The sequence below is a fragment of the Rhinatrema bivittatum genome, chromosome 4, assembly GCF_901001135.1.
Source record: "Rhinatrema bivittatum chromosome 4, aRhiBiv1.1, whole genome shotgun sequence".
NCBI lineage: Eukaryota > Metazoa > Chordata > Amphibia > Gymnophiona > Rhinatrematidae > Rhinatrema > Rhinatrema bivittatum.
Window position 1 is genome coordinate 147,055,043 of NC_042618.1, and position 23,069 is coordinate 147,078,111.

At 46.5% G+C, this 23,069-nt stretch overlaps 1 protein-coding gene across 1 annotated transcript in view; it reads right to left on the reverse strand.

Annotated features, from left to right (window-relative positions):
* BAZ1A (bromodomain adjacent to zinc finger domain 1A) overlaps positions 1–23,069 on the reverse strand; it is a 514,327-nt gene that overhangs the window by 460,537 nt on the left and 30,721 nt on the right. The window contains exon 4 of the mRNA XM_029598945.1: positions 12,081–12,224. Coding sequence (XP_029454805.1) covers positions 12,081–12,224 — 144 coding nt within the window. The remainder of the gene's footprint in view (positions 1–12,080; positions 12,225–23,069) is intronic.

Below are 23,069 nucleotides of genomic sequence, written 5' to 3' on the forward strand. Positions count from 1 at the left end.
GAGTAAACATTGTCAATTATCACACGAGTCAAAGACGAAGGATTATAATTAAATCAAAAAAAAATTTTTTTAAAGAAGAGGGGGTTCTTGAGAGACTTTAAATTATGCATTTTGAAAATAAAACTGTCATAACCAGTATATAGTTATCACATTCATGAGTGCTACCGAACACCAGAACACATTACACTAAACGAACATCCCGTTCAGTTGTTTGTTGGATTTATATAGGGGGAATTTGCAAGGTCTTATTCTTTGTAGTTAAGGCTTTATTATTTGTGGCAAAAATATGAATGGAAAAGTCAAAAACGATTACTTGCAGGGATGAAGTGAAGAGACAAATATGAATTTACATACATGGCTAGAATCCCTATAAGAAACCAAGCTGAAAAACTGTCTTGTACAAAAAAAAAAAAAAAAAAAAAAAATCGGACTACTACTAATGAACAAAGGAAGAAAGCTGAGAAATGGGTATGCTAGAGAAAGCAAATGTTGCTTACCTGTAACAGGTGTTCTCACAGGTCAGCAAGATGTTAGTCCTTACATATGGGTGACATCACAGGATGAAGCCCAATCACGGAAAACTTCTGTCAAAGTTTCCAGAAGTTTGACTGGCCCCTACTGGGCATGCCCAGCATGGCACTAACCCTGCAGCAAGCAGGGGTCCCCCTTCAGCCTTGTTTAAAAGCTACAGGCAATGCCGAAAAATAAAATAAGAAAACTAACCCAACACCGCGGGGTGGCGGGCGGGTTTCGTGAGGACTAACATCCTGCTGTCCTGTGAGAACACCTGTTACATCAGGTAAGCAACATTTGCTTTCTCACAGGACAAGCAGGATGGTAGTCCTCACAAATGGGTGAGTACCGAGCTGAGGATGTCTGAACGTGCACCAAATGTACCCAACGGCATGCATGCAACAGGCACAACAACTGGGGTGGAATTTGGGAAGGACATCCGCACCCCACCGGGTAGGCGCAAGGGTGTTGGTACGTCATGTTGGAAAAAGGTTACGCAGGACAGATTGGCCGAAGATGGAATCCTGTCTTCCGGCTTTGTCCAGGCAGTAGTGGGCTGCAAATGTATGGAGAGGACTCCAGGTGGCAGCCCTGCACATATCAGGAAGCGGCACCGAGCGAAGGTGTGCTACTGAAGTCGCCATGGCCCTCACAGAGTGTGCTTTAACACGATCTTGAAAAGGAATGCCTGCTTGTTGATAGCAAAAAGAGATGAAGTCCGCCAACCAGGAGGAAAGAGCCTGCTTACCCACAGGTTGCCCTAACTTGTTGGGATGGAAAGAGACGAATAATTGAGTGCTCTTCCTGTGGGCAACTGTACGGTCTAGATAGAATGCTAGAGCCTGTTTACAGTCAAGGGTATGCAGAGTCTGTTCCCCAGAGTTGGAGTGGGGCCTGGGAAAGAAAATAGGTAGTATGATGGATTGATTAATATGAAACTCCGAAACTACCTTAGGTAAAAATTTAGGGTGAGTGCGGAGTACCGCCCAGTCCTGCAGGAGTTCTGCGAGCAGAAGTGACAGCTAAAAGGAATAACACCTTCCATGTGAGGTATTTTAGGTCACAGGAGTGAAGAGGTTCGAAAGGTGGTTTCATAAGCCGACCAAGAACCAGATTAAGGTCCCAAGAAGGGGCCGGAGGACGTAAAGGTGGCTTGATGTGGAGCAAGCCTTTAAGAAACCGTGTGACAAGGGGTTGTACCGAAATCGGGACATCCCCGATTCCTTTATGGAAGGCGGCTACCGCACTGACATGCATTCTTATGGACGAGGTCTTTAGACCTGATTCTGATAAATGCCAAAGATAATCCAAGAACCTAGGGATTGGACAGGAAAAGGGATCAAGGGACTGAGAAGTGCACCATGATGTGTACCTTTTTCATTTATAAGAATAAGATTTTCTTGTGGAAGGCTTTCGTGAAGCAATCAGGACACGAGAAACTGAATCCGAAAGGTTAAGTGGTTGTAGGATTAACCTTTCAACATCCATGCCGTCAGGGACAAGGCTTGGAGGTTGGGATGGAGGAAGTATCCGTCGTTTTGAGTGATCAGATGCGGGTCCGTTCCCAAGGGAATGTACCTGCGGATGGAGAGATCCTGAAGTATGGGAAACCATACTTGGCGTGGCCAGTGTGGTGCTATCAGGATCATGGTTCCCTTGTCCTGACGTAGCTTCACGAGAGTCCTCGACAGAAGAGGAAGTGGAGGGAATGCATACAGCAGACCGGTTGTCCACGTTAGGGAGAATGCATCTCTGGGCCGATAGTGTTGGCTCCGAATGAGAGAGCAGTAATTGCCCACTTTGTGGTTCTGAGGGGACGCAAAGAGGTCTATGTAGGGATAACCCCATTGCTGGAAAAGAGATGTCTCTACCAATGGATTGAGCGACCAGTCGTGTGGTTGGAAGACACGACTCAGTTTGTCTGCCAAGACATTGTCCACCCTCGGCAAGTAGGTGGCCCTGAGGTACATCGACCGGGAGAGGGCTTCTGTCCAAATCTGCGCAGCCTCCTGACAGAGAAGGAAGGAGCCTGTGCCTCCCTGTTTGTTGATGTATCACATGGCCACCTGGTTGTCCGTCTGAATCAAGATGATGTGATTTGATAGGCAATCTTGAAAGGCTCTGAGAGCAATTCGGATTGCTCGAAGCTCCAGGAAATGTATCTGGTGTTTGGCTTCCTCTGGAGACCACAATCCTTGAGTTTGTAGACCGTTTACATGGGCTCCCCAGCCGACGTTGGAAGCGTCTGTGTTGAGAATTATTTGAGGATCTGGTGGGTGAAAGGGCAAGCCCTGTAGGAGGTTGGATTGATTTTTCCACCAGGCAAGAGACAGACGGAGTGCGTCGGTGATGCGGACAATGGTCGACAGAGGCTGAGTGGCTTGAATCCATTGTGATTTCAGAGTCCATTGCATGACTCTCATGGCCAGACGGGCCATTGGAGTCACATAAACTGAAGACGCCATGTGTCCCAGCAGAATTAGAAATTGACGAGCTGCTGCTGTTCGTTGAGACTGCAGCTGGCAAGCTAGGGACACAAGGGTTTGGAGTCGTTGATGAGGAAGGAAGGCTTTTGCCTGTAAGGTGACCAAGTCTGCCACAATGAAGGATAAGATTTGAGATGGGACTAAGTAGGATTTCTCGTAATTGACAAGAAACCCTAGAGAAATTAGAGTTTGAATAGTCAGGGAGGACCGAGCGATTTGCTGGGTTGGGGCCCTGATTAACCAATCGTCCAAGTAGGGGTAGACGTGGACACCTTCCTTCCTGAGAAACGCTGCAACCACCGAGACATTTGGTGAAAACTCATGGTGCGGATGCTAGGCCAAAAGGAAGCACTCTGTATTGATAGTGGTTTGCGATGAGCTTGAGCTATCGCAATGTGGGTGTAAGCGTCTTTTAGGTCGAGAGAGCAGAGCCAGGCCTTTCTTTGTAGCAGAGGGAGAAGCAAGCCCAGGGTTACCATCTTGAACTTCTCTCTGTGAAGGTACTTGTTGAGGGCCCGTAGGTCCAGGATTGGTCGAAGTCCTCCTGACTTTTTTGGGATCAGAAAGTACCTGGAATAGAACCCTAGTCCTTGTAGAAAGAGAGGAACGGGTTCTATAGTGTTTGACTGGAGGAGAAGGGAAACTTCCTGTTCTAGAAGAACAGAGTGGTCGGTAAGTCTCCACGCTTGCAGAGGTGGAGAGTCCGAGGGAAGAGTAAGGAAGTTTAGGTGGTAACCGTGTGCGATTATCGCTTGCACCCACTGATCTGTGGTGATCTGATGCCATTCCTCTGTAAAGTGGCTTAATCAACCTCCTACTGGTATGCTTGGTAGAGGGATTAGGCATCAGCTCTCTAATTGGAAGTCAAAACCCCGACGCAGGACCTGGCTGTGGAGCTGCTGCGGGTTTTTGTTTTCGAGGTTGGCGAGGCTGAGGTTTTTGGTAAGGCCTCACTGACCTAGATTTAGTTGGTGGGGGATAGTACTTCCGTGGACGGAAGAATGACTTTTTAGAGTCCTTCTTAAATGGCTGTTTAGAAGGGAAGTCAGAAGGGATCGATGAGAGCTGCTTAAGGGTCTCATGATGGTTCTTTAATTCAGCAACTATTTGCTGAATTTGCTCACCAAACAAATTATCCCCTAAACAGGGCAGGTCAGAGAGCCTGTCCTGAACTTCCGGGCGGACGTCAGAAGACTTAAGCCAAGCCCAGCGTCGTGCCAAGATGGCCGCAGCAAACACCCTAGTGGAAGCATCGAAGATATCATAAGCTGTTCTGATCTCATGCTTCCCAGCTTCAAAGCCCTTAGACACTAGGGCTTGAAGTTGTTGTTGGAATTGTTCTGGTAGGGTATCTGAGAATTCCTGTATCTGCTTGAAATGACCCTATTGTATTGGGTCATGTACAGCTGATAGGAAGCTATTCTGGAAATAAGCATGGCCCCTTGGTATACTTTCCTACCTATAATATCTAAGAACTTGTTTTCTTTAGTAGGAGGTATAGAGGAATATGGCTTCACCCTTTTAGCTTTCTTTTGAGCTGACTCTACCACTACAGAGTGGTGGTCTAGCTGAGGTTTCTGAAAGCCAGGTGCTGACTGTACAAGGTAAGTAGAGTCAGCTTTTTTGTTTACTGGAGCAACAGATCCAGGAGTTTCCCAATTCTTCTTTAGAAGGTCCAGAAAAACCTGATGAATTGGAATGGAAGTGATGACTTTAGGGGCATCCAGAAACTGGAGTAACGCCATCATTTGGTGCCTGTCATCTTGCTCAGACTGAAGCTGAACAGGGACCAATTCAGACATGTCCTTCACAAAATTTATGAAAGAGAGGTCCTCTGGGGGAGAACGCTTTCTACTTTCAGCAGGAGAGGGTGGTGAAGGCAAATCATCAGTGTCTGTGGAGGTATCATCACCCCAGGTGTCATAAGGATCAGGCAACTGACCTGTAAGACCACGAGGGGGTTGGATACCCGAAGGCCCTGGTTGAGGCTCCAAGAAAGTCGAAGGAATCACCGGGGGCATCGAGAATACCTTCGGAGGCATCGGTGCCGGCATCGAAGGCATTGGTGGCGCTGATGTGCGTATCGCCCCCGAAGAATGTATCGGTGGCGAGGGACGACACGGCATCGATGGCACAACTCCCCAAGGAGGAATTCGATACGGTGTTTCTCCACCAGATGAGGCTGCCATCGGGGAGCGTATCGGTGCCGGTGACCCAGGAATCACCGGTGGAAGGTCAGCCATGAGCGCTTCCATCCGGGCTAGCAGCGGTGCCAGCGCTGCTGGAATCGGGTCGGTGACCGGTTCCACTCTCGGTGCCAATGGAATCTGGAACCGTTGCATCGCCTTGTCGATGGCCTCCTGGACCAGCCGGTCCAGTTCTTCCCGGAGACCTGGGGTAACAAGACCCGGCTCCGCGGAAGAGGGAGGCTGAGGCTGAGCCGGAGGGACCACCGTCACCGGTGGAATCGCGGCTCCCAAACCCCGATTGGGTGAGGGTTGCCTCAGTGTCTCAGAGACAGGAGTGGACAGTGCCACTTCTGGTTGAGACTTCTTCGGTGGCGGCTCGGACGGTACAGAGGTCGATGACTTCGATTCCTTGACGGTCCGAGACTTGCGATGTCGATGACTATGCTTCTCCCTCCGATCCCCTCGATCATCGGGGGAGGGGAGGGGAGTCGATGGCCGTGGAGACGTCAATGGCAGACGGTCACCAGGAGGTTGTCGACGGTGGTGCGACTTCGACGGTGCCGAGGACGTCGATGCGATGGACGGCGTCGGAGTGTGAGCATGGAAAAGGAGTCCCATCTTCTCCATTCTGGCTTTGCGACCTTTTGGTGTCATAAGGGCACATTTGGTGCAAGTCAGGACATCATGCTCACTTCCTAAACACATTACACAGACTCTATGAGGGTCTGTGATGGACATGGTGCGCGAACAGTCTGGGCACCGACGGAACCCCCAACGCCATGGCCATTGACCAAAAATTTAGCCGCAGGACGGTCGACAGCCAGCAGGCCGCACGGGCCAAACTCGACGGTAATAGACTAAAACCGGCAAAAACCTTACCGAAGTACCGCGGACTAAACTTAGAGACAGGGGGGACCCCTGTGGGGCGAATTAAAAGTTAAGGAAGTCCGTGAAGAAATTCCTGTCAGGAATGTGGTAAGAGCTCCTTAACCGCGTGGCAACTGCTTCGCGGAAAAAGAAGACTGAAGGGGGAACCCTGCTGGCTGCAGGGTTGGTGCCATGCTGGGCATGCCCAGTAGGGGCCAGTCAAAGTTCTGGAAACTTTGACAGAAGTTTTCCATGATTGGGCTCCATCCTGATGATGTCACCCATTTGTGAGGACTACCATCCTGCTTGTCCTGTGAGAACACCTGTTTCAGGTAAGCAACATTTGCTTTCTCATAGGACAAGCAGGATGGTAGTCCTCACATATGGGTGAGTACCGAGCTGAGGATGTCCGACAAATGCACCAAATGTATCCAGGTGCGCAAGGCACTAGGACTAGGATAAAATTTGGTCGAGGGCACCCTGAACCCTAACGGGCAGGCGGAAGGGTGTTGGTATGTCACATTGTAAACAGGTTACGAAGGACAGACTGGCCAAAGATGGAATCTTTTCTTCCGGCTTTGTCCAAGCAATAGTGGGCTGCAAAGGTGTGGAGAGAACTGCAGGTGGCAGCCCTGCAAATGTCAGAAAGCGGCACCGATCGTAGGTGTGCTACTGAAGTCACCATGGCCCTCACAGAGTGTGCTTTAACACGGTCTTGAAATGGAATTCCCGCTTGCTGATAGCAAAAGGATATGCAGTCTGCTAACCAGGAGGAGAGAGTCTGCTTACCCAAAGGCTGCCCTAATTTGTTAGGATGGAAAGAGACGAACAATTGAGTGCTTTTCCTGTGGGTAGCTGTATGGTCTAGGTAGAATGCTAGAGCCCGTTTACAGTCAAGGGTATGCAGAGCCTGCTCTCCTGGGTTGGAATGGGGCCTGGGAAAAAAAAAAAGTAGGTAGTATGATGGATTGATTTAGATGAAAATCCGAAACTACCTTGGGTAAGAATTTAGGGTGAGTGCGGAGTACTGCCCGGTCCTGTAGAAGTTTAGTGTAACGCGGTTAGGTAACTAGAGCCTGTAATTCACTAAGTCTGCGAGCTGAAGTGATTGCCAAAAGGAAAATCACTAACCATGTGAGATATCGAAGTTCACAGGCGTGAAGAGGCTCGAATGGTAGTTTCATGAGCCGACCCAAAACCAGGTTAAGGTCCCAAGAAGGGGCCGGAAGACGTAGTGGAGGCTTGGGTGAAGCAAGCCTTTCTGAAAACGTGTTACAAGGTGTTGTACTGATATAGGAACATCCCCGATACCTTTATGGAAGGCGGCTACCGCACTGACATGCATCCTGATGGAAGAAGTTTTTAGACCTGACTGATAAATGCCAGAGATAGTCCAAAAACTTTGTGATTGGACAGGTAAAGGGGTCAAGGGACTGAGAAGAGCACCATGACGTGAACCTGTTCCATTTGTAAGAGTAAGCTTTTCTCGTGGAAGACTTCCGTGAAGCAATCAAGACACGGGAAACTGGTTCAGAAAGGTTAAATGGCTGAAGGATTAACCTTCAAACATCCATGCCGTCAGGGACAAGGAGTGAAGATTGGATGGCGAATGTGCCTGCGAATGGAGAGATCCTGCAGTATTGGAAACCACAACTTGGCGTGGCCAGTGAGGTGCTACCAGGATCATGGTTCCCTTGTCCTGATGTAACTTCACGAGAGTCTTCGAGAGAAGAGGAAGTGGAGGGAATGCGTAGAGTAGACCCGGTTGTCCATGAGAGGGAGAATGCATCTCTGGGCTGAGAGTGTTTGCTGCGAATGAGAGAGCAGTAGTTCTCGACTTTGAGGTTGTGAGGAGACGCAAAGAGGTCTACCTGAGGATATCCCCATTGTTGGAAGATGGAGTTCGCTACCGAGGGGTTGAGAGACCACTCGTGCGGTTGAAAGATACGACTCAGCTTGTCTGCCAACACATTGTCCACTCCCGGCAAGTAGGTGGCCCTGAGGTACATCGAATGTGTGAGAGCTTCCGCCCTTATCTGTGCAGCTTCCTGACACAGAAGGAAGGAGCCCGTGCCTCCCTGTTTGTTGATGTACCACATGGCCACCTGGTTGTCCGTCTGGATCAGGATAACCTGATTTGAGAGGCGATCCTGAAATGCCCTAAGAGCATATCTGATTGCTCGAAGCTCCAGAAAATTTATTTGGTGTTTGGCTTCCTCTGGAGACCAAGAGCCTTGTGTTTGCAGATTGGCCACATGGGCTCCCCATCCAAGGTTGGAAGCATCGGTGATGAGAAATAATTGAGGGTCTGGAGCCTGAAAGGGCAAGCCGCGGAGGAGAGTGATCTGATTTTTCCACCAGGCTAGAAACTGACGGAGTGAGTCTGTTATGTGGACAATGGTCGACAGGGGCTGAATGCTTTGAGTCCATTGAGACCATAGAGTCCACTGCATGATTCATGGCCAAACGGGCCACTGGTGTGACCTGAACTGAGGACATCATGTGTCCCAGGAGGATGAGAAAGTGGAGTGCAGTCGCAGAGTGCTAGACTGCAGCTGGTGTGCAAGAGACATGAGAGTGAGGGTTCGCTGACGAGGCAGGAAAGCCTTTGCCTGCAAGGTGCCCAAGTCTGCCCCAATGAACGACAAGGTTTGAGATGGGACTAAGTAGGATTTGTTGTAGTTGATGAGAAATCCTAATGAAATTAGAGTGTGTAAGGTTAGACTGAGGGACGACAGAGCAGCTTGCTGAGTGGGAGCCCTGATTAACCAGTCGTCTAGATAGGGGTAGACGTGAACACCTTGGGTCCTGAGGAAGGCTGTAACTACTACGAGGCATTTTGTGAAGGCTCGTGGCGCAGATTTTGGGCCGAATGGAAGCACTCGGTATTGATAGTGCTTGGGGCCTACTAGAATCCTCAGGTATTTGCGATGCGATAAGAGTTATCGCAATATGAGTGTATGTGTCCTGGAGGTCCAGACAGCAGAGCCAGTCTCCTCTTTGTAGAAGAGGAAGAAGCGAGCCTAATGTTACCATCTTGAACTTCTCTCACTGGAGGTACTTGTTGAGGGCCTGTAGGTCCAGAATAGGAGAACGCCTTCCGATTTTTGGGGGATTAGAAAGTACCGGGAATAGAATCCAAGGCTATGCTAAGAGTAGGGTACGGGTTCTATTGCCTTGGACTGGAGAAGGAGGGAGACCTCTTGATCCAAATGGACGGAGTGATAGGATGTTCTCCACGTCGGTAGAGATGGGGAGTCCAGTGGCACGGAGAGAAAGTTCAGATGGTAACCCTGAGCAATTATCGCCAGTACCCATTGGTCTGAGGTGATTGAGTGCCATATGTTGTGGAAGTGGCACAATAGACCTCCCACTGGTATATGAGGCAATGGACGCTGGCTGCTGCTTTCTAGGTGGAAGTCAAAAACCTGATGCAGGCCCTGGCTGAGGAGCTGCTTGCGGTTTTTGTTTACGTGTTTGACGAGACTGTGCTTTTTGAAAAGGTCTCGTGGCACGGGATCTGGTTGGTGGCAGATAGGACTTCTTCGGGCGGAAGAATGACTTTTTAGAGTCCTTTCTGAAGGGCTGTTTAGAAGAATAGTCAGAAGGCATCAGAGAGAGCTGTCTTAGGGTCTCATGATGGTCCTTAAGTTCCGCCACCGTCCATTGAATCTGTTCGCCAAACAGATTATCTCCTATACAGGGCAGGTCGGATAACCTGTCTTGTACCTCAGGGCGAAGGTCAGAAGACTTAAGCCAGGCCCACCTTCTCTCCGAAATAGCAGCTGCAGATACCCTTGTAGCAGTATCATAAGATGATCTGATCTCATGCTTGCCTGCCTCAAAACCCTTGTTTACTAGGGTTTGGAGCTGATCTTGAAATTGCTGAGGCAAGGAGTCTGTCAAGCATTGTATCTGCTTAAAAATGACCTGTTATATTGGGTCATATAGAGCTGATAAGCGGCAATTCGGGAGATGAGCATTGATCCTTGATAGACTTGGCGGCCAATGGCATCTAGAAACTTCTGTTCCTTGCCAGGGGGAAAGAAGTATGAGGCTTTGACCTCTTTGCAGTCTTCTGTGCCGATTCTACAACTACAGATTGGTGATCCAATTGTGGTTTCTGAAAGCCCGGAGCTGACTGCACCAAATAGGTAGTGTCAGCTTTTTTGTGGACTGGAGCAATGGAGCCGGGATGTTCCCAGCTCTTCTTTAGGAGATCCAGAAAAACATGGTGGATAGGGATGGAGGTTATTACTTTGGGGGCATCCAGGAATTGGAGCAACTCCATCATCTGATGCCTATCATCCTGCTCAGTCTGTAATTGGAAGGGAACCAATTCAGACATTTCCTTCACAAAATTTATAAAGGAAAGGTCCTCTAGAGAGAACGCTTTCTACTTTCAGTGGGTGAAGGTGGTGAAGGCAAATCATCGGTGTCTGGTGAGGAAACATCACTCCAGGTATCATAGGGATCAGCCCCTGCCCCTCTAGGATGTAGAGGGGGACGGGATGGTGGGATACCTGAAGGTCCTGGTCTAGGCGCCGAAGGAATAATTGGAGGCACCGATGAAGGCATCGATGGATGGCTCGGTGGCACAGACGGTTGGATCGGTGGCAATGGACGTATCGGCATCGATGGCTGAGGCAGAACTCCCAAAGGAAGAATGCGAAACGGTGTTTCTCCTCCCGATGACAGGGTGAGTGGGGAGGGCACCAGCGCCATCAGTGACCCAGGGTCCAACGGTGGAAAAGCGGCAATGAGCGCTTCCATCCTGGAGAGCAGCGGTGCCAACGCTGCTGGAATCGGGTCGGGGATCGGTTCCGCAATCGGTACCGGTGACGGAGGAATCTGAAGTCGTTGCATCGCCTTGTCGATGGCTTCCTGAACCGTCCGGTCCTTCTCGGAGACCTGGAGCAAGCAGCCCCAGCTCCGGAACAGAAGGAGGAGGCAGAGGCATAGCCGGAGGGACCACCGTTAAAGGCAGAGTCGTGGCTCCCAATGCCCTTTCGGGGGAGGGTTGCCTCGGTGACCCGGTCGTCGAAAAGGTCGGTGCCTTTTCTGGACGGGGTTTCTTCGACAGCAGCTCGGACGATGGCGAGGTCGATGATTTCGCTCCCTCGATGGTCCGAGACTTTCGATGCCGGTGGCGATGTTTATCTCTACGATCCCCTCGGTCCTGAGGGGGAGTAGAGGGTGTCAAAGGCCGAGATGTCGTCGGTGCTGGCGCAAAGTTGACTGTACCGGTTCTGACTATGTCCATGCAATGGACGGAGTCGAGGTTTGAGCATGGAAGAGAAGTCCCATCGTCTTTCTGGCCTTGCGACCTTTAGGTGTCATAAGGGCACATTTGGTACAGGTCAAGACATCGTGCTCTTGTCCAAGACACATTACACAGACTTTATGGGGGTCTGTGATGGACATAGTGCGATTACAGTCCGGGCACCGACGGAACCCCGACGCCATGGCAAAAAATTGAGCCGCTGTACGGTCGACGGCCAGTAGGCCGCGAGGGCCAAACTCGACTGTAATCGATGGAAACACGGGTAAAAACTTACCGGAGTACCACGGCTTGAAAAAGTTAGAGGAGGGACCCCTGTGGGGCAAATTAACTTTTAGTAATTCTGTGAGGAAAATTCCTGTCAGGAATCTCTGCAGAGCTCCTTAACCGCGAGGCTACTGCTGCGTGGAAAAAAGAAGACTGAAGGGGGTACCCTGCAGGGTTTTCCGTGATTGGGCTCCATCCTGTGATGTCACCCATATGTGAGGACTACCATTCTGCTTGTCCTGTGAGAATAATTTGTACCATTATAACTGGTCCAGCCAGGCTACACAGATTGAATTTAGTGACTGCATATGTATAAAGAGCATCAGTAAATGCTAACTAGTTTTGAAGAGCCAGTTGTACAAGAAGCAGTGGAAATGTTTCTGTCAGAGGTATGATGCCTTAAGACAGCAGCACTTTAATTTTCAACATTACAAATTTACAAATGTAATTTCGAAAGTGATTTGTGAAGTCTTTTACCCATTTTGTGCAGAAGCTTTGGGGGGTTCAGGCTCCTCGTCACTGTCGCTAATCACTATTGGTTCCCCAGAATTGCTGCTGTGACCATTGGCCATTCCATTCTCCTGGGGTGGAGCCTTGACTTCTAGAATCTTGCACTGCAACCTGAAAGGAAACAAACATTACATTTATATGCAAAATACAGTTCACAGAAGAAAGCCAGAACTAAAAATGTGGTACCAGTTAGAAGCCACTGTCATACTACAAAGGGTGCAAAGCCAAGAGTCCTTGAACTAAGTAGAGACTCTGGTAACTATACTCCAAATACTTAGAAAACTATATTACTGCCCATGGTTTGATGGGAATCTACCTTATTTTCAGAAGTTATAAATCTACCATATAGGCCAAAGGCTGGCCCAGTGGCTTGGCTATATACCATTTTCACAGTGCAAGAGACTAATTAGAATCTTTTGTCCAATAAAGTACATTGAAAGGGTGATACAAACTCCAGGAAGGGAAACATGATGGCATATAGGTGCAAACTCTGACAACAGAAGAGCGGTGCGGAGTTTCAGTTTTTATGAGTGACTTAGGCCCTGACTTCAACCACTGAGGGAACTGAAGTTACAAAAATTGAAGAGAGGGGATTGACATGGGCGATAAAGGGTGGGGGGATGAATTACATAAAATGACTAAAGTGGCAAGCAACAGGTGCTTTAGGAAAATATACATTAATCCTGGGGGAATTCTGCGCAAAAAATTTTTTAATTCGCATAAAAATATAACTTCTGTGCACAAAAACTTAAAATTCTGCAAACGTTATATATTGGTCAAAATAACAATTTACATGACGGTCCTTAAGTAATTACATTTTTAATTAATAAAGAAAAAAGTTATTTCTTAAAGATGCAGAACTTTAAATATTTTGAGCAGAATTTCTCTAGAAATTCACTTCCACTCTCTCCCTACTCCCCTGGCCACTTTGCTCTCTCTGGCCCCAACTCCTCCACCTGCCAGTATCTCTCCCCTCCATCTCTAGGCTCAACCCCTTCCTCTCTTATCTCCACTCCCAGAGTTTGACCCTGTTCTCAGTACTGTCCCACCCTCTCTCACACACATGCTCCATTTCTCTAGTACACATACACACACCCTCATATAGGCTCCCTAACTCTATCATACACACACACATCCCCCATAAAGGGTCCCTCTCTCATGCATGCACACTCTCACAAGCTCCCTTTCTTTCTCACGCATACACCCTCACACAGGCTACATATGCCTCTCTCTCACGCACCCCTTCACACACAGGATCTCTCACACATACACAATCCCTTCACACAGGCCAGCACCCTCACATACATAGGATCCCTTTTTCACACACACCAGCTCCCAATCTCTCTCTCACACTCACACACACACTCCCTTCACAATCTCCTCATATAGGCTCCCTCTCTCTGACACCCACACTCAAACACCCCCTGCGTTCTCTCACAACCACCCCCCCCCCCCCCGCTTATCCTCCTTGGTCTCTCTCACCCCCCTCCACTCACTCACACTCCCTCCCCTCACACACACACATACCCCTCTCTACATACATTCATCCTCACCAGGGCCTTCATCTTTGCCGCGAGTGGAGTGCGCCCGAGGAAAGCAGGGGCCCTCATGTTCGCCGGGAAATGCGCACGCGTTCCATTTGCAGCACGCCAGGGGCCTTCATCTTTGCCACGACCGGCACACCCCGTTCGTGGCATGCCAGTTTCTCCTCTGCCATTTTCTGCACAGGGGGGTAATTCTGTGCAAATTCTGCACTCTGCAGTAGCGCAGAATTCCCCCAGGACTAATGCATTATACAGGACAAGTATAGTATGGGGCTTCTCTGTCATATCCTTCCAATTTCAAGCAATCATGGTTTAGGGAAGCAATGAACCCAGGATAACACCGCTGACTTAAGTTAGATTAATCACAGACTAGTTTATCTTCCATAAAATTTGTCTAGCTTTTTAAACCCAATTATACTATTTGCCTCCAGAGCATCTCATTTGTAAATCCTCTAATACCACCTAAATTATATTAACCTTTGTTATTTCTGTTGTAAATCAGAGCAGTGTTTTGAAAGAACTATTTACAGTGGCTCCAACCCAATGATATACAGTTATCAGTTGGGTTGAAAGACGACCAGTCCATTATATTCCTCCTCTAAATTCTAACAGCACTCTCTGCATGATACTCCAAGGGGGAAGCCTATCCTCCTCCCCCACCCAGTAACAAATTATATTCAATAGCAATGGAAAACATTCCTTCCTGTAGCAGCATATTAAATCTATTTCTCTAAAAACATGCTCAATTCACTTTTGAATTGATTTAGTATTTTTAAAAAATCTGTTTTTTGGAATATTAATGGTCAAAATAGAATGATATATGTAAGATTGCTTTTTTCCTTTATGCGTATGTTACTTTAACAATGCTGAGTGTCACATGCAAATATTATTGCTACTCACTCTGTTCTGAAAGATCCATTTGCAACTTCACCAATAGCTTTGGCTTGGTCTATAATAAAATGAATCTACAGGACTGCCACTTTACTGCTTTCTTGCTTTCAGGAAAGTTGATGTATATACTGAATAGATCTGGTCTCAGCATGTTCCTAGTGGGACATTCATTTTTCTTCAGTATGAGAACTAATTGATTAGTCCTACCCTTTGATTCTCTTCTTTCAGTGCATTTTTGATCCATAAAAAATCTTTTTTTCTCTTATTTCATAAATGTCAACTCCCAAAAGCTAGTCAAAAATGTTATCACGTGTATTATTGACCTTTATTTCTGCACAGTTCAATCTGAGAACTGACCACTGAAAGTGAAATTGCTTACCAGTAATAGCTATTCTCTAAAGACAGAAGTTCACCAGTTACATGTGTGTCATCATCACATTAACACCAATAGAATATTTTCCAGAAATTTCTACAACATTCAGAGACCTCTTTCAGCATACACAATAGCTCCCATTTCCACATAGCATGTCTCAGTTCCATGATTAAGTTAATGAGTTCAACTCTACACGATGAGTTGAGAGAGTTTGTGTAATTGATAAACTGCTTACAAAGAACGGATATCAGCAAGCAACTTTATTTTCTCTGAAGATAAACAGCTCATCATAGTCCCCTAATCTGGACTTCTTCATTTAAAGAGGTCTCCATAAAAATGGGGAAACCATAACCCCGAAGTGGCCACATCTTTTTGGCAGGATAGAACTCCTTTCACTAATTTTAACAAGGCGACAAACCTAAACAAAAGAAAGGGGACTTAAGGGGCTTAGAGCTGGGTTTTAACCCTCAAAAACCCTGAAGAATGCACTGCTCAAACCTTCCATTAAATTGAGATCCAGTAATGGAATGTGAATATATGAACTGAACTCCAGATTGCCGCTTTATATATCTCTTCTATAGAAGCTACCCACACAGTCAAGGACTTGACATATTTCTAAGGACAAATCTGCTTAGGCATAAGCGAAGGCTATGCAATCTGTTATCCAATTAGACAGTGTTCTCTTCGACATTCTGAGGCATAAATAAAAGCTAAATGGACTTTCTAAAGTCTTTAGTCCACTTCAGAGAAAAGGCAACAGCTCTCTTGCAATCCAAAGTGTGTAGGGCTCATTCACACTTGTTGGTTTGTGGCCTTGGACAAAATGTTGGAAGGATGAATAAAAATGTAAAATTTGATACCACCTTAGGTTGAGACTTGGGATGCACTGCCGAACTTATCACCACCAAAAAAAAGGGACCTTCCAGTTTAGGTATCCCAGCCCATAAGATGTTACACCAGGGGTAGGCAACTTCAGTCCTCGAGTGCCACCAACGGGTTGGATTTTCAAGAGATCCACAATAAATATGCATAACAGATTTGCATGCTCTGCCTCTATTGTATGTAAAGATATCTTATGCATATTCACTTACCTACCCTTGGACTTACCTCAAAAGCTTTCATCAGCTGCATTAACACAACACTGAGGTTCAACAACTAGTCCTGGGGGAATTCTGAGCTATTGCGGAGCGCAGAATTCCCCCCTGTGCAGAAAATAGCAAAGGAGACCCCGGGATGCCGCAAACTGAGCACGCGAAGACAAAGGCCCGCATGTGCCGCGGGACACGCTCCGTTCGTGGCAAAGATGGAAGGCCCCAGCGCGCCGTTCGCAACGAAGATGGAAGGCCCCCCCCCCCCGTGTGCTGCGAATGGAGTGTGCTCTGCTCGCAGCGAAGATAAAGGCCACGGTGAGGGAGAATGGGTGTGAGAGAGGGGAGGGTGAGAGCATGGGAAGTAAGAGCAGTGGTGTGTGGGTGTGTGTGAGTGAGTGAGTGAGTGAGAGAAAGATTGGGAGCTTGTGTGCATGTTAGGTGCTAGCCTGTGTGAAGGGGTGCATGAGAGAGAGACATAGGTAGCCTATGTGAGGATGTATGTATGAGAGAGATAAAGGGAGCGGTGTGGGTGTGTATTTATTTATTTAAGCGTTTTTTTTATACCGAGGTATAGCTAGCAGCCTTCACCCCGGTTTACAAGTACAACCACCTATTACATTTAACCAGTACAACAAACCTATTACATTTCACAGTGAACAGAGATAAACTGGGGAAAAAACCTGGAATTAACTTATTTCATGCAACTTCAAAACATTTATAATAGGGTATAAAACTGTGTTCAACCATTTAATTTCTATCTTAAAAGTTTTTTTGTTAATAGTCTTAGTAGAAGGGTATATCTTTGCTCAGACCGATTAATTTTTATCTTAGAAAGTTTTGTATCAATAGTCTTAGTAGTGCCATTGCATATCCGATCACGGTTATGCTTTACTTGAATCCTCCCACTATGTTTACTCCTAGGGGAATTCTGTGCACAAAAATTAAAATTCTGCAAACTGTGTATGCGCGAGAGAGTGAAGGCGCCTGTATGAGGGTGTGTGTATGTGTATTAGAGAGAGGGAGCATGAGTGTGTGAGAGAGGGAGGGACAGAATAAAATCAGCCACATGTGGGTGACATCATCTGAGGTAGGTTTTTCTGCTCATGTGCAGTCTCTCCCCTCTCCATATATAAAAGCTTATAAAAAGTCATTCTTAACTCCAAGAGGAGAAAAAAAGCTTGTGATTTATCCTGCTGTCCACGGAGAAAGCAAAAATAGCTTTCCTGTAATAGGTGTTCTCCTAGGACAGAAGGATATAAGTCTTCATAGGTGGGCAACATCACCCAACAGAGACCACTCAGTAAAGCTTACTATAAAGTTTCTCGAGGTTTTTGGTGTGCTCCACTGAGCGTGTGCATACCATGCCACATCAAGGACACTGCACAAAGTTCTGTCAGTTCTTAAAGTAACTGCCACTTAATACAGGATCCAACTCCAAGGGGAGTATTTGCATTATGCTGCCCTTGGAGATCACCTGCTACAGGTAAGCAACTTTTGCTTTCTCTGAGGATAAGCAAGACAGTATCCCTCACAGGTGGGAAATCCCTAGCTACAGGCTGCTCCTAACAAAATAAAGGGGAAAACCAGAAAAACATTGCCAACAGCCAAAATATTTTTGGCAGTAACAAACCTATACTTTTTTTTTTTTGGTTTTTGGGTTGGTTTTTTTTTAAAGGGCAACTTGGAAATAATGGGCCCTAGTGAGGATGGTGTTGGATTCTAAGCACCAAATAGACTCCACAAGACAGACTGACCAAACCTACTGGAGCATCAGGAGTCTTTATCTAAACAGTAATGGGATGTAAACATGTTAACTACATGTCACACCCTTGCAAGTCTTTCATGGAGGCTAACCTCAGATTTGCTAAGGACATTGCCATGTCTCTAACACTATGAGCCTTAACACCCCTGACTCAGCTACTAGGACTTACGACCCTCTCTATAGTCCTATTCAATGCTCAATCCCTCTCCAAAAAAACTCACATCCTCAACTATCTACTACTAGACTGCAAGCCTGAAATCTGTGCTGTCACAGAAACCTGGTTCCAGGATTCTGACACGGTCCTCCTTAATCAGCTCCCCACCCTCACATATTATATACTCTCTATCCCCAGACTCAAAAATAAAAGAGGTGGAGGCCTCCGCCTTGCAGTCAAAAAGCAACCCAAAATCCAACCACTGTTTATTGACACTCCGCCCAGACTCGAAATTGGCCTGTTCAAATCCCCTGAACTGCAAATCTGCCTCGTTTATGCAACCACCCGGCCTCCTTGAACCACAACCCTTCCCCCCTTCATAGAATACATAGCCGACAACATTAACATTGGCACCCCAGCTATCTTACTAAGAGACTTCAATCTCCACATCGACGCCACTCCCCTTCCTCTGAAACCTTCCTTAATTCACTCCAGGCGATCAGCTTTAGACAACTCATCGCCTCGCCCACCCACAAAGCCGGGCATACTCTTGATCTTATATTCATTAACTCCATCATCCTTTCCCCCAACACCACCATATGCACACCGGTACCCTGGTCAAACCACTATCACATCAATGCTCTCCTCTCCATAACTGCCCCCACTACTTGCAATAACTCTCACAGCAACACAATTGTCTTCAGAAAATCTTGCCCCACTGAGAACCTTATTTCAGCTCTCAACATGTCCCTGACCAAACTTGACTGCTCCTCTCCTGAAGCTGCCCTCTCCTCTTGGCACAACCTCACCTCTGATATAGCAAAAAAATTATGCCGCTCACTATCACACAACATTCTCCCAGCACAAAAAAATTAAAAACCATGGTACACACAGGAATGAGAAGAATGAAAAACAACCTTAAACTGAGAGAGAGAATTTGGCGCAAAGACCCCACCCCACAGCAAGCCGCCATCTACAAATCAACCATGCACTCCTATAGACTTTCCATACTTAAGACCAAACGCGATTTCTATGCCTCCAAAATACATGAATTCAAATACAACCCCAAAGCCCTGTTCGCCTACGTCTTCGACCTCACTAAGTCCTCCCCTCCCTCCATCGCCGACAAAGACGCTAGTAGTAAATGCGAGGAACTCGCCCTCCTTCTTCCACAAAAAAATTAACAAACATCCTCCTCAGATTCCCCCTCCACGGACACCCCCCCACAAATCCCCCCCTCCACTACCAAAGCCAACCTTGAATCCCTTGACCTCACCTCATCCAAGGAAATTGAATCTATTCTCAAAAAGATTAAACACTCATCCCACCCTTCTGACACCATCCCCACCAAAGCTCTCCTAACTATTCCCAATACTATCGCCAAACCATGAGCAGATATCATTAACTGCTCCCTCACCCTCGGCATAGTCCCTAACACCCTCAAGCATGCAGTCATCAAATACCTCCTCAAAAAACCCTCTCTGGACCCTACAGACCCAGCTAACTATCGCCCTATTTCGAACCTCCCTTTCATTGCCAAAATCATGGAAAAGGTGGTCAATTCCCAACTTACGGATTACCTAGAAAGCAACAATATCCTTCACCCCTCACAATTCGGTTTCCGCAAACACCTCAACACTGAAACCCTCCTCCTTACCCTCACTGACTCCCTCCTCATAGGCCTAGATCAAGGTCAATGCTTCTTACTTGCCCCTCCTTGATATCTTTGCTGCGTTTGATACAATAAGCCATAATCTCCTCCTCTCCCGCCTATCAGACATTGGCATCACAGGCTCACCCCTCCTTTGGTTTAAATCCTATCTGGCTAACAGACAATTCTCTGTCAAATTAGGTAACTCAGAATCTTCACCTCTCTGCCTTGCCCAAGGAGTTCCCCAAGGCTCCTCCCTCTCTTCTACCCTCTTCAATATCTACCTAATCCCCCTCTGCCAGCTCCTGTCTGACTGTGGCCTTAAATTCTACATCTACGCGGATGATGTACAAATCATCGTACCAATACAAGAATCCATCTCCCAATCCCTAAAATTCTGGGAGAAATGCCTTGCCTCTACTAACTCCTTACTCAAATCTCCACCTGGCCATCAATTCGTCTAAGATTGAACTTCTCTTCATATCTAATCCCCAACATCTCAAGCCTGCACTCTCAAGCAACCCTGCATTCAGTGTCATCTCCTCACATCCCTATGTACGAGATCTCGGTGTCCAGATTGACCAGCACTTAAACTGAAAAAAACACATCAACTCTGTTCTAAAGGAAGGCTTTTTCAAGCTCAAAGTTATGAAAAAACTCAAACCCCTACTTCACACCCATGATCTCCGCACAGTCATTTAAGCGACCCTCTCCGCCAAATCAGACTACTGTAACTCCCTACTCCTAGGCCTCTACTATAAAACCCCTCCAGATGCTGCAGAATGCCGTTGCAGAACCATTACAAATGCCCGTAAATCCAACCACATAACCCCTATCCTTAAGGACCTCCATTGGCTCCCAATCCCCTCCCGCATCCTCTACAAAACACTCACCATCATACACAAATCCATCTACAATCACAACTCCAGCTGGCTCGAAGAGCCCCTCCGCTTCATACAGTCCAACCGCCCCACCAGAGCAGCCCGTAAAGGTACCCTCTACACCCCTTCCCTTAAGTACGCGCACCTCTCCTTCACAAGGGAGCGAGCCCTTTCCATTGCAGGCCCCAACCGTTGGAACTCACTACCCACGAATCTCCGCCTTGAGCCATGCACTATCAAATTCAAGAAGAAGCTAAAAACCTGGCTCTTCAAACAGGCTTTCCCAGATTAGGACATATCTCCCAACCTCATTGCAACAATATTATGCTACCAGTTTTAATTGATACAATATTGTTTACCTGTTTCTTGCGCCTCTCTTCTCTATCATGTAACCAGATACGCTAGTTATTTTTCTCTGTACTCCCATTCCCTGCCCATTGTATTTTCTACCTATTGTTTGATGTAAACCAACATGATGTACCCTCTGTCGGTATAAAAAAGTCGCTAAATAAATAAATAAATGTCCAGAGTCAGACCCACCTAAGCATAACAGAAAGATACAATCTGCTTGTTGTGCTTGACAACAGCAATTCCAGGTCTGCTGAAGCCAAAAGAAAAAAGCAGGGTGGACTTTCTAAGAGCTTCAGTCCAGGCTGGATAAGAAAACAATGGCTCTTTTGCAATGGACATGTGGCCCAAGAAAAAAATGCTGGTAGGACAATTGACTGGTTACGGTGGAAGTCCGACAATATCTTACACAGGAACTTAGAATACATGTACAGAATCAAGCTATTATGAATAAATTCAGTAAAGGATGGAGAGGTCCCTAGGGCCTGGAGCTCACTGACTCTGCATGCCAAAGCGACTGCCACCAAAAACCTGACCTTCCAGATTAGGTAATTTAACTCACAGAAGTCAAATGGCTCAAAGGAGGCTTTCATCAACTGGGTCGGTACCACATACTAAGATCCAAAAAAACAGCATAAGGTCTGACAGAAGACTTCACTTGAGTAAATCTCACATGAATCTGACAACTAAAGAATATACAGAACGTTTACCTGTGGTGATAAACATCAATTGCATGGAAATAAACTGTAAACATGTTATTCTTCAGCTTAGACTCAGAAACATGCAGAAAGCATTCAAGCAGTTGTGTGGCGAGATAGGGTCTATGGTCTTTCCCTCATAACAGAAGGCAAACCTTCTCCATTTGCAACCATACGATTCCCTGTGGAATCATTTCTAGAGGCCAGAAGAATTCAAAACATATACGCAGGTAGGCTAAGGGAATTTAGTGCTACCTCAATATTTAGGCAATAAAGATTAGGACAATGCTGGGATGAAGCAGTGCTCCCCGATTTTGCCTCCTTAATTGTTCGGCTGATGCCTAAGAAAGAGTAGTCAACTGTAAAAAGTGCCCTCAGTGCAGACGCTTCTCATCAATCACAGATCACCAAGAAAGATGTGTGCTCTGCCTAGGGGACAATCTTGTCCTCAAGAAGGGTTCCATAGGCAAGATGACTCCTAGGGGACATTTTTCCTGCCAGTAGGTCATGGAAAAATTCACTGGGGAAAAAAAAAAAAAAAAAAAAAAAGAGTCTGGCCATCAATATTCAAGGGCTCAAAAGCTGCAGACACAGGAGGTACAGCGACCTACCTCAACATCAAAACACCCACAGAAACCAAGGAGCTGGACCATCATCTAGCCTCCCTCATCTGATTAAAGTAGTACTAGATCAAGGAGCTCTCCTTTATCAATTTTGTGAAAAGAATGGCAGAAACCATTCCCTTTGCTTTTCAGAAGGAAAAGTCCAGAGCAAAAAAGCTCAATATCCTCTATTCTGCAAATTCCCAATAGAAACTGTGACAGTGTATGTCCATGAAATATACTTAAAATATTTATATTCTGCTCTACCCAAGACCTAGGCAGAAAACATCTAAAAACATTCATAAAATACAAAGGATACAAACCCAAGTCAAACAAATAACATACTGATAAAAAAAACTTGACACTGCTGTAGCTCCTAAGTTTTAAAACCTCCGACTTGCCTGCCTCAAGAATACCTAGAAATAACTGTCAACCAATTACCCATTACATCTCCAAACCAAGAGTTCCAAATGCTTCTTTAAATAAAACTGCCTTCTGCTGTTTGCAAAAGATCTCAGTTCATCAGAGAGAGCAAGCCAAGTCTTAGAGCTTGTACAAAAATAAATCATTTTGTGCACTCCTGCAGGAGACAAATGAAATGGAGAGAACTCTCTCTCTTCGTCATCAGTGAATAAGATGAACACTCTTAAATTCACTTTTAAAAAAACCACTACTTGGTGCCCCAGGGAAAGATTCCCGTACTTTGACCACATTGGAAGAAAGGTATACAAGAGTGTTGATTGTAATGCACCTTGAGACTTAAATGGAAAGGCAGAATTATCAAATGTTTATAGATTGGAATATGTAAAACAAAGACCATCTCCCTCAGATGAGTGATACCCTAGTCATTAGTGGGCAAAGGCATGGCATGTGGAAAACACCTGGATCCATACGACTTATGTTGTTTATGAAAGGGCATCAAGTACAACAGATATTGGCACCCCCATACTTACATGACTGC